The following is a 12,705-nucleotide window of genomic DNA, read 5'->3' as shown; positions in this document are numbered from 1 at the left end:
TGTGGAGAAACACAATAACAATACTGTAATTAAATCACTGTTCCATAAAATGAAATTACTATACTAAAATACAGTTATTAAAATGAAGTTAATTGTGTTTAACTTTTTGGGACCGTAAATTTCATAATGTCCGTATAAAATGCGTTGAATTACTCATGTAAGTCTTGGCATTGGAAAAAAACAAATTGAAGATAATTACATCCAGAAAATATCATATAAAAATATCACGAAAACAACAACTTCCAAACAACCCTTGACAATACGGTAAGAATACTACATAATTAAGTCGTAAAATTTATACATACCTTCGTAAAATGTTACTACGTTATAGATAAGAAGAAAAAGTAAATAAAAATTGAATCATATGATTACAAGGAAAATGAGAAATTCTTCGTAATACAACTACCGGAGAATACAATAACGATAATGATTACGAATACAAATCACTTTTCAAGAATTAGCGCAATTATAGTATACTTTTATGATTGAGTCACACCACGATATCAATATTTTCCTTGAAGAGGATTTAGGAAGCTATCAATGTCTTTAATTCATGAACGCGATTCGTCATTGTTGCTGTTGATTGTGGACATTAAATTGAACCGTTATTAGATGACCAAACCACCGAGATTGTACCGATTTTGATATATTTTGTTGCACATGGTCACCATTACCATATTCTGACTACTATATATATACATCGTAACTGTATATATTATACGTGAAGGAGACCCTACAAGCATCGTTCAGTTAACAATTTCAACGTTATTGCCAACTGAGTTACACAGTGCCAAAATTTCAAGATGCCAGCAAGCAATACAGAAGCAGAACTGATTATTCTTAATATAGCCCGAGAAAAGTTAAAAAATTGTATTTTACAAGGAATTTTATAAAATAGCAGCATAAAGCACTAGTTAACAGTGACACGTTACTAAGCAAGATTTGTATTGAGATGAGGGGAAGTCCCAAGAAGGCACAAAATGATATGAGTGAGAGATAAGTGTTGACGATTGATTGATAAAATAAGGAAGAAAACACATCTTGTGCCCCCCCTATTGTGATAAGGGCCAAAGGACGTTAATTGAACAGTACAAACAATGCGTTAATCAAGGGCCGTCAATCATACACGCAGTACTGCAATCCGCGGTCCGAACGTGCGCTCGTAACCCCATCTTTGATGTACCCGTTTCGTTCACTGTTTACAGTAGGGTTGCCGCGTGGGTATTGTTGTGCAACAGCGACGTTACCAAAATAAATGACTTTGAAATGGAATGAATATGAGAAAATACATTGCAATTTAAAATGTTTCACTCGCAATTGTAACAAGTTAGATTTGGCACAAAGTTCCACGTACGTGCTGTTTTTTTTTGTATTTTTCGTGAGTAATGTTTAATTTCAATGTAATGCAATTGGAATAGTAATTCTGAATAAATTTGCGATTAAAATACTAGTATATGAATAAGAATTTTCGTATGTTAAAATATACTGTTATCGATGGAAAATATCAATAGGCATATTTTCTTCTAGAAACGAGGGATAATTTCTGTGCCTCCAGTGAATAAGGGAGTAAGACGAGTTATTCCCTTTGGTTTTTATTGCACCATTGGATTCAGCTCGTCAAAATACACAATATATCAAAAGGTCATATCTCTAGCTGCATCCTAACCCAGTTTTTCGAATGACCCAAACGGTATAAGTAGGGTGTGATAAACGGTATAAGTTACCTTATCCATCATTTTAGGCAATCGCAAAGGAACTATTCGTCTCGAGTCAAAATAACCCACGAACACAAAGACATATGTGTAGTTATACTTTTTGAATAAAGACTTAATTCATTTTGTTCCATCCGTGCTTAACACTATTTTAGTATAAACGCAGTTGTGTCATTTTTCTAACATGAGCATAAAGGAACAACTCTTAGTGTCATTGGTTCAAGTGACGACATGAGACAGTTTTGCATTAATGCCGTGTTACTATTGGTCTATTTGAATACTGCACGGAAACAACGGACACTATTCCTTTTTGCTTAATAATATTTTTCAATCTTTTTTTATTTATCAGTTAACTTGGGATACTAATAATATTTCTATGGAAATTAACTATTTTTTGCAATAGATATTAAAAATACAGTTTTAATTAACACATTAAGTGCTAATATACTCTTTGTTTATATAAATACAGAACGATAGTTGAATCATCTAAAAAAAGCCAACAAAAATGTTAAACTTATATTTTCTTCTTATATTTGGGTAAGTTTTATAAAAAATAACTAGTTTTTAATCTTTTTTTTAAATTTAATCTAACTAAAATAATACTATAATATTATAGTCGCATAGAAAATTTTTTTATAACCGGTCTTGACAATTATTATGAATATTGTACTCTCATATAGCGTTTTAGCCACTGTAATTTGGTGATTTGCCTTTTTTATAGGAAAAAAAATCCGCAATATCGATACTTTTTTGGCCCTGCATTATCGTTAACATATTATCGATACTCTGGTACCACATATTTTGAAAAAATTGGGATATTGTCAAAATTCTAGTCTTGTATTTGTCAAGATACTCCAAAGTGCGTGTCACTTGCACTCGTATTTGCATCCAAGGCACCTTCAAATGTGTGCTTAATTTTTTCATAAAATCTTTGCGGCTCATTGTATTTTTGATATTATATGATATACTTAGAAATTTATGAAATTCCATATTTGCCTTAAAATATCGCCACTATAACTTTCCCTGTAAGGTAACTGAACATACAGGAATATGGTTTTCGAGCTTCTCTTATCTCTTTATAGTGCTTGTATCCTCAATGTATAACCACCATGACATACATATTCGGTTTTTCTCCGGACAACATCTTTAGCTACTTAATCCTCTTGCTTGGAGTCCAGCGGAAGACAATAATCGTCATTTACTAAAATTGAAGGTTTTTCGTCCTAGTATTAAAGTTTTCTGGATCCTATTTTACACTCAATATAATGTATATAATACTCTATCATGTAAAACGTGACTTGGAAAAAAAATATTCATATAATCATCTTCATCACAAAATAAAAAATTTGAAACAATCGTAAAAAATACGAAAAGCCCAATTATACGTCAAAATGACGTACAACATCCTCTTTACTATAAAATGGCGGAATTTACCGGGATGAACCAACTATGTACTGCTAGGTCTCGACGGCTAATGAGTTGGTTCTGGATTTCGAAGCGATTCGATGGTAAATATAGAAAAGACAAAGATATTTCGCCGCGGTGTACCTACGTCAAATTTACGTAGATTGGACTTCTAGGGTTAAATGCATATAAACACCTAAATGTGATTTTGTTTTTATTATATCTAATAACGATAAAAATCCGTTGATTTTATTCGTTTTTCAAGCTACGTGCATGGTTGTTCCACTAAAAGGCCTCAATTGAGTCATAAAGTACACAAATTTCAAGCATAATAAGTCGCATCATTTCTATAAAACCAAAGCTGACAATAATATAAGTCGTGTTATGTGATTATGAACATAGTGCATTAGGGCATAAGTCGTTATATTGCAAAGAGCAAAAAAAAAATTATGTGAATACATTGAGTTATTCCATGAAGTACTCGTTCATAAGGCCACAACTACAAAAAAACACGAAAAAAGTATATTTATGGGGTTGTTACAATATCTGTTCATATGTAAAACTAAAGTCTAACATCATATCTTACCCATAAAAGCTTAAAAATTTGAAGTTATAAAGATTTAGTATTGATATATAGTTTTTTGTCTCTCCTGAAAAGTGCTGTTTTTGAGTTATTCCCTTATTCACTGGAGGCACAGATTTATAGGCAATAAAATTGCAATTAAATCAAATATCGCCAACCCTAGCCCACGCGATTGGAATTCTCTTTAGATTCGGTTCAATCCAAGGCCACCGACGACTGTTTTATCGAAACATCACGTGATTTGTTGCAATGCTTTCTTTATTTTTAGTTCTGCTATTTACTTTATTAACGGCTCAAGAAATTACGCCAGACTGACCCAATTCATCACGATTTACGTATCAGATAGATATTTAAGCCGGGAATAACGATTATTTTTCGCATGCTTTATTTTTGGCATGCTTTAAACATTTCCATTGAATACGGCCGAATCAATATTTGTTTTGCAAGCTTATATAAAAATGTCTGTGTGTTTATTAATATCTTCCATTCGTTTATTTCCAACTGTATCTTCCATTTGAACAATGTTTCAGTACATCATGTTCATTAGTTAAAGTTTGAGATCAAATATTTAGGAACAGATGATAAAATAACAGTTTTATTAATGTCGGGTTATGCGTAGATTGTATATTACTTAATGTTCATAAAGTCATAATAACAACAAATACATAATATTATGCTTAGATTACAAAATAAAGTACAGATGGAGCATGACAACCGCCCGTCGCCCTTGTCAAAGAAAATACGAAATCAAAAACAAATACGTCGCTGCACCAGTGCTATAGCGCATAAAGTGTCATGCAATACGTCAAAAAGGGTTTGCAATTTTAGTAAAAAAATGCCGTCTTGTGATAATAAAACGCTGTAAAATTTGTTCCCGAAAACAAAAAAAAAGATAAAACATCGTTGCACAGGTTTTCTGTAGATTATTTGGCTGATTTATTTCTTTAATACGAATAATAATTTTACAGATATGAATGAATACAAAACTTCAACGTATGCTGCCAGTATTTTGAAAATGAATTTGCCATTTTTATTGGTAAAACGGTAAAATGGTTAAAAGATCTTCAGGGTAATGCTGTTGGATTTTTCGATCGTGAATGTGATTATTTGTATAGTGCACTAAAGGTTCATGATAATTATTAGATTATTTTAATAAGCACAATACATTATTTTGTTACTTTTATAAAGCTTAAAAACGTCATAGTCGTTTTCGCTAGCGATTTAATTTATGTGAACTCCATGATGGATATGATGAAAATAAAATGTCCCGTATTCTCGACTAAAAACTACCGCTATTCGTATTCATATATTATGAAAAATAAAAAATAATATAATTATATAATAATTATTATAGTTAATATTGAAACTTTTTTTATGTAATTTATTTAATAAAAAATTGAATACAATTATTTTGTCCATATATAACTTTAGTAGGCAGGTACTTTATGTTATAAAAGAATTTAAATAAAAATTAAAACTTGACTTCTCATTTATGTATATAGCCTACGTCACTACCGCCACTAACATAATAATTCAGATCATTGCAATGAAACCTCACAACTCAAAATCGGTCCAACGGTTTATACTGCAGGGCGTGTTATTATACATACATCCATAAACTCGAAAAACATAACCCTCTTTTTTCCGTAGTCGGGAAAAAATTTGGGAAATTTTTCAATATCTGGCAACATTACACGCACACAGAAGCACCGTGTACGTACAGTGCAGCGGCGAAATGACAGCACACATAGCTTTATTGAAAATGACGATAAATTATTCGGTTTAGTTCGGCAACGCTCCATCTGTCTTTTATTTTGTAATCTAAGATATTATGTTACTTGCTGCATATTTCCCACGAGACGTCAAATTCATTTTAAATACAAAACTGATTTATTTCTATTTATAGGAACACAATCTCGCATCCAACTAAAACAATAGTTCCATCACATTAGTATTCAGTACAGATTCTGAAGCCGGTCGCAATTCCACCCCTGAAATCCAGCAGAGTATTACAGAGTGAGATTAAAACTGTCGACTCAAACTCGGTTGGGCGGAGGTCGTGACCTACATCGATGTAACGACCCGGGGGACTAGCGACACGAAATGAAAAGCAATCGTTCTAGAGAAGAGCCCCCGTACCATGATGTATAAAAATCAGTATCATTTTCAGCGTGCAAAAATGGCAGAGTCGAAAAACAATCGTTCCGGAGAAGAGCTCCCGTGCATATCTTAAAACCATATTATACCCAGAATGGAAAAATTATAAGACCTCCTAATTATACAGGTCATCCAGCGCCTTCTCTTCTCCACAATGGAAATAATGCTGCTATAACAGATCATGGTCCTGAACAACGAGAGGCCCAGCTACCCCATAATTCAAATCATTCGAACATCATTGTAGACTTCATTTCACGATTTGTTTATGATTTCAGAGGTAATGATGAAATGCTTTCAGTTAAGAAAATAGGTTAACATTTGTAGATTATGTACCGTTAAAATGAACTGAATCAATAAACAAATTCCCATATTTTCAATGAATAATGTGCCTTAACTTCAGATACGGCAAGATCGAAATAACTTTACGTACTTATAAGCCACATAACACTAGGTAAAAATGATATTTTCCACCGTATAAAGTATCGTACAATATCGCTATATCAAACCAGTTTAACCACAAAGCCTCTTATACCTAACAAAATCTGTTTACAAAAGGATCAAGGGTGTCTTCGATACTTTTCCAACGGCAAATATACCTTTGTATATACTTTGAAATCCTTTTCGTACAACAGCCTCAGGCCATTCAGGTCTAAATCGCTTGGATCGGGTCAACGAAGGTTACACCCTCGACCTTTTCAGAGAAGGTGTAATCCGAAAGATTCAACTTTGGAGAGCTCAATAAACGGATAAAGTGTTTTTCTAACTCGGGAGAAAATAGCATTTGAAGTGTTCCGAAGTATCTGTAATAACGACCTGTAGGGTTGGCTTTGTTATTGTTATCTTTAGGGCCGATTTTTCAATCCTTGGTTAAAATTTATCCGTCCAATAAAGTATTATACGAACATTTTAAAATTTCACCTGTAAACTGTCAAATAGGACAATTAGAATACATTTTTGAAATGGTAGTTTAATACGGTATTCGATGAATAAGTTTTAACCAACGATTGAAAAATCAGCCCTTAGAGATATTCGTAAAATAAATTTTATCGGTAAAGATAATAAAATTGGTAGTGAATATAAAAACATTTGCGGACACTAAAGCTTATACTGTTGAATACGGACATGACAATATCGTAAAAAAGCTGCAAACAAGTCCTTGAAATACAAATCGCTACAACGAAAACTCATGACCGAACAAAAAACACGACAAAAACAGTGCCTGCTTTCTTGATAACTTTTTGCGATGTCTATTTGATACGATAGCCGTTTTTACATTGTTACTGTGGCAGTTTTAAAAAGCAACGATGTAGAAAAAACTCACAGAGAACAACAAAAAACTATTGTTTTTAAAAGAATACAAGAGTTATAGTGTGGAATAGGTTATAAGCAAAGAAAACGTTTTAGATGTTCTCCGGGAATAGTGTAGTTTTTGTAACTATTTCGATTTTCAAAACAAAATCAAGATACATTTCACAAATCGTGCTTTAGGATGACATCATCTAAGAAGGTACTACGCGTAACATTAACAGTTGAAATAGTTATAGTATCTCTACCCCAAGCACTAACGCTCCTCGCTCTATTACCAAACACGTAAGCGTTTAATAAAGCCGACAATTACCGCGTCACCGTTTACGGCTGTCTCATATAGGCTAGAATTATGTCATACGACACCACAAGACGTCGTCCCTGACGGATAATATGAGTTTATTACAGCTAGAAACGAGAACATGGGCGAGGCGTGTATTGATCATGTAACAACATTCGCCCTAGTGGGTCACAAGTGCTGTGCGATGAAACAATAAGCGATATTGTTAACTTCAACTCTAACGAGAACACTCCCAATGCATCAACTTTGACAACAATTGCAAACCAATCTATAAATAATTTTGAAATCCTGGGAAATATAACAGCAGAAACCGTAGCTCAACTCATAATAGTTCAAACGGAACAAAGGAAATTTTACTACGATAAAACCTAGAAGCTTGAACAACTAAAAAGGCATGCACGTAAAGCCCATTACAGTAAATATCGGAACTAAAGCTATTAGAGAAAATATAATATCGTTATCGAACTTTGTATCAACACGAAACAAGTCTAGAACCGTAAAAAATATAAAACGAAGGTAAATTCAGACTGAGGTTATGTTGTAACACACGCAAACGTTTCTCCTGTCTACGCTGAGTGAATACCTTAGAGGGTGAATAAATTAAAACAAGACGTTTTATCTTGATTAATTTACCTTATGCATTTTAACACAATGACTGCATTACTCAAAATTACGTAAGACGAAATGTTGACCCAAAATAATAATAAGAGTGAGCAAAGACTAAATAACCGTTACAAAAGCTGCAGCTAAATCGCAAAAAGCATAAACACTGCGTAATAATATAGGGCTCGAAGATAAAAACAATAATAAAGGGAGACTCAAGGACGGAACCGGGGAGGAGGTACGTGACATGGATGTAATCAAGCATTCGGCTTATTTCGCGAATAATAAACTAAAACAGGAAGCCAAGCGGTCGTGCCCCAGCGCGCACGAGCAAATTTTACATAATGGCTATTCAAGCTTTTTGTGAAGCCCTTTAACCTTTTAGTCGTGAATGGATTAGGTTTCCATTCAGTCGTTTAATTGAATTATACTTTAGGACTTACCAGGTGAGCTTTTGAGTGCTATAGTAATTTTAAATACTAAATCTACTACAGCGTATATGAACTTTATTTTTATGGTTATCATTGTCGTTTTAAATATTTTATTTACTAGTGCAGGTTTTCAGGAAAAAATTGCAAAAAATCGAATGATTCATCATCAAACTGGTGTTCTTTCGTTGAATTCGTAAACAACGCCCAACAATATAAAAAGATCACGGGGCAGTCGATGCTTGTAAATACGTGGTACTGGCATACAGCCAACCACTAAAACGGTGTAGGCCCCTGTTTATATCAGAATACCGTTAAAAAGCGACATTTTTTTTAAACACGTGTAATGTTTTTTGATATATATTTGTATGTACCTGTAATCGTTACCTATTTCGAACGTTATGTTTAGTTGAAATTAAAAATTGTAGTGTTCATCGTTCTCTTCATGAAGTCTTTGCATTGCTTTATTATCGTATATAGTAAGTAGTATTAATGCAATCATAGTTTTAAAAGTATCCCTTTAGGTATCTTCCTCTTTTCCTTCTATTTCTGCCCAATATATCTCCAACTTCAAAGACAATTTTTTCCTCCTATACATTCCCAGTTTTGAGTCTACCCACCCAAACTACACGCTGTATACTTTGATGTATAGCGAACTCTTGACTGTGATCCAGTTGAAACTGGCGATACTGATAATGAACACACAGTGTCACGGCCACGCGCCTCGGATTATTTGAACATAATCTGTGTGACATTGACGCGACCAGCTGCGGCAACGGAATGTATTGTGGCCAATATCGCTTGTTTTCATTGCCCGGTGAAAGATTTAGCAGCGACGCTGATAACAAATAGCTTTGTTTGTTATTCAACAAGCTTATTAAAACGGCGTCTACATTTGCTCTGTTTATTTACCATGACGTGTGAGCTTTTAATTTGATGTATCGATCAAAACAATAGAAACTAAAAGAGCATTAACAAACCATTATCACTTAGATTGCCATCTCATCTAAAACCATATACATCCTCATTAATTCATACCATGAGACATCTAATACAAAGCTTTTTCTCTTGGGAACCAACATTAAATTAGGTTAGCGAGAACATTGAAGGAAATTGTCACTTATTCATCCGGCGGTTGAATTCATCGCGCTAGCTACGTACATCATCAATTGATGTGTATTTCTAAGCAAATATAATGGAGTTCTCACATCGACAGGTGCATTACCGAACTTGACGTCATAAACCGCTCTGATTTAATAACCGGGAGTGTACAATATCGTTGCAAAAATAACCATGTGCCATATTGGTCGCATTCCAGACAATCATACGAACGTGATTCTAAAAGTGCGACGTACGAAATTGACATAACGACGGACGCGATGCAAATCTGTGGCGTGTCGACGTCAAGAATTAACGATGGCATTTGTTAGATAAGCATCTTTATTTCAAGGTAGGAGAGTTCAAATCAGCTTCCAAGATGATTGTCAGGGCAGGATAGCTCAAACGGGCTATAGGGGATCGTATTGCAAAGGATTAAGGTACGAAACAGTTCAGAGGTGTAAGTAATGGCGATGATATAGTGAATACAGACAAGCGGAGCAATTTGTCTATTGCTGGTTCAATTATCGCCCCCCGCACTCATTACGGAATTAAGGCGAGTGTCTGTAAATTTTGTGACGCCTCTGCAATTTGCGTGAATTGAGAGGATGCCATGTAACCGGTTGTTACCTGCCATATACCGATCTTGTTCAATTAAATTATTGCTGTTTACAACTTAAAGGAAATTACACTGAATACTATGACTAACTGATAATATGTATCAATCTCAAATATGCAAATAAAGTTCAATTTATAAAGTACAGTTTCACATTACAGTATGATAAGAGCTAACAAACGCAGTTCAGAAGTTGATGATGTTTTAGATCATACAAAAAGTACAACACACTGCTACCGAAATATAAATTCAACTCATCGCTCAAACACAAAATAAATAGTGAATGATATTTTATGAAAGCCCATAACTCTGGAACAAGCAATAAAGCCGAATGGCAGGCCACTAATAAATTGGACCGCGGCAATAAAATTAACGGCATCTATTCAACACGTCACTGCCATGCACCAGCTTGTGGAAATGTGACGTTCATCTCATTTAACTAATGGAACTAATTTCATTTCAGTTAACGAGGTATTTTGATTAAACAATTAGCTACGAATCTATAAAATGCGAAACTGTCTTATCTGTTGCCCTTTCACGGCTTAACCGATTTAAATGAAATTTTGAAACGAAAATTGTTGACGAACCAGCATGGAACAAAATCAACCTCCAAAGAGTTGAGATAAGTTATGATTGTTCTTACTGGTCTCTAATCGAAGTGGAAAATCAATAATATCAATGTAAGTAGAAAACACTTTATCTAATGGTTGGTTTGATTTCTTTTAACAGTATGATCAAAAACGAATCATAAAGTGTGATAAGATAATTTATTTTTATAAAATTGATTTAGTCTCATTTACAATTATTTATTTATTTATTTATTTATTTCTGATTCCTTACAGCTATTCATACAATAATTACATAATAATAGAACAATACGCCAATAAAAAGGAATTCCGTTAATAGAATTATTATAAAAACATATTGTGACAAGGAAAATCGAGTAAGAAAGTAAGAGGAAAAGATATACGTTAAAATAATAATTAACAAAAGACTCTTGTGATGAGTGTAGGTGTAGTAATGGTGTGTAATGGGTGTGTAGCACAGAGCATATAATGGAGGTTTGAAAACCTCCTTTATCTGTTCTGTGGTGTGTAGTCTGTTGTGAGTGAGTGAGTGAGTGACTGACTGATTGACTGAGAGTATGTATGTATAAATTTAAGTAACTAAAAATTAAGTACTGAAACTAGTTATTATTATTAATTATTGGAAAAAGTGATTGCTTTTTTAAAATTTGAGCGAGATGTCTTAAATATGTCCACATTAGAAAATTTCTTATTATATATATCTGGCAAGCGGAAAAGAGCTGAGTGTTGCAGATGCCTGGTTGATGCAAGCGGTACTCTGAATAAGTGTGTGTGTCTAGTGCGGAGCGATGGCGCCTGAATAGATATATTGCTGAGAATATTCGGGCAGTCCAACTTATTGTTTATAATGTCATTATGTAGAAAAATACAAAAATAACCCCCATGTCGATTTCAATAACCATTGCCACTATATATTCAAGTTTATCGAACGGATAACAATTTTATAACTTTTATCAGGTGCTTAATTTAAAAGCAATGATAATATTGATCCAAATTTACAACCATGCAATGCAAATACAATATATGGCATATTTGTGACTTCGATATTTGCATTGATAACAATTACTCAATTACATTTTTGATATCACTACGTTGGGAATAGAGAAATAAATTTTGAATTTAAAAGTACATTTTCAGCCAATCGATACAATTTAACTGTAGCTTAATCCGATACAAACGTAAAAAGTAAAATAACAAACATAAATTCATACAATGATAATGAAAAAATACACACGTTTTTTTATTTTTTTCTCGGACCTTAGGTATCTTTAAAAAATTAAATAGGATATCAACGAATAAATTTCAATTTACGGAAGCGACAACGTCTAAAGTCTAAACCTATACCGGTTCTAACTTCTAAGTAGATTTATTTAGTTCTTTAAAAGTTACAATAAAATTTATTAATCCAAGCATAAGTGTAGCAGAGTAGAATAAATGAATATTCATGTTCCAGGCATAATTGCAACACGCATCTACATCTTTATCATGTTCATCATCTCTAATCTATAAATTCTCCGATACCAAATTTCACCTAAATTGACAACACCACTAACCTGGCATGAAGTGCAGCAGAGCAGCCGTGATGGGATACAGGCTGGGGCTGTAGGTGATGTCCGGGCACGCGTAGCCCAGCACGGACACCACGCGGTCGGCAACCGCGCGGCCCTTGCGCGTCAGGTGGTAGCCGAGACAGTGCGTCGCCTCGACAAACGGCGGCAGCATGATCGGCTTGTCCGGCAGCTCCACTGTGCCGAACACCTAGAACAAAAAACATGGGATTATAGAACTTGGCTCAAAAATTTTAATTAACAAAGACGAGTACCTACTGTTGACATCAATGCACATTTCAAAAATGAAATTATAGTTTATAATATAATCTAGGATTAAAATAAAATCATAATAATAATTAAT

General features: G+C 33.8%; 1 protein-coding gene across 13 annotated transcripts in view; it reads right to left on the bottom strand.

Annotated features, from left to right (window-relative positions):
* The window catches only part of LOC123706464 (GTPase-activating protein skywalker), a 94,311-nt gene that overhangs the window by 28,099 nt on the left and 53,507 nt on the right, over positions 1-12,705 (bottom strand). For all 13 annotated transcript variants that reach the window (XM_045655756.1, XM_045655757.1, XM_045655764.1 and 10 more), the window contains one exon: positions 12,348-12,552. In XM_045655756.1, coding sequence (XP_045511712.1) covers positions 12,348-12,552 — 205 coding nt within the window. The remainder of the gene's footprint in view (positions 1-12,347; positions 12,553-12,705) is intronic.

The sequence above is a fragment of the Colias croceus genome, chromosome 3 (assembly GCF_905220415.1).
Source record: "Colias croceus chromosome 3, ilColCroc2.1".
Taxonomy (NCBI): Eukaryota; Metazoa; Arthropoda; class Insecta; order Lepidoptera; family Pieridae; genus Colias; species Colias croceus.
Note: the sequence above shows the minus strand (reverse complement) of the source record. Positions and strands in the feature narration are given on the sequence as shown.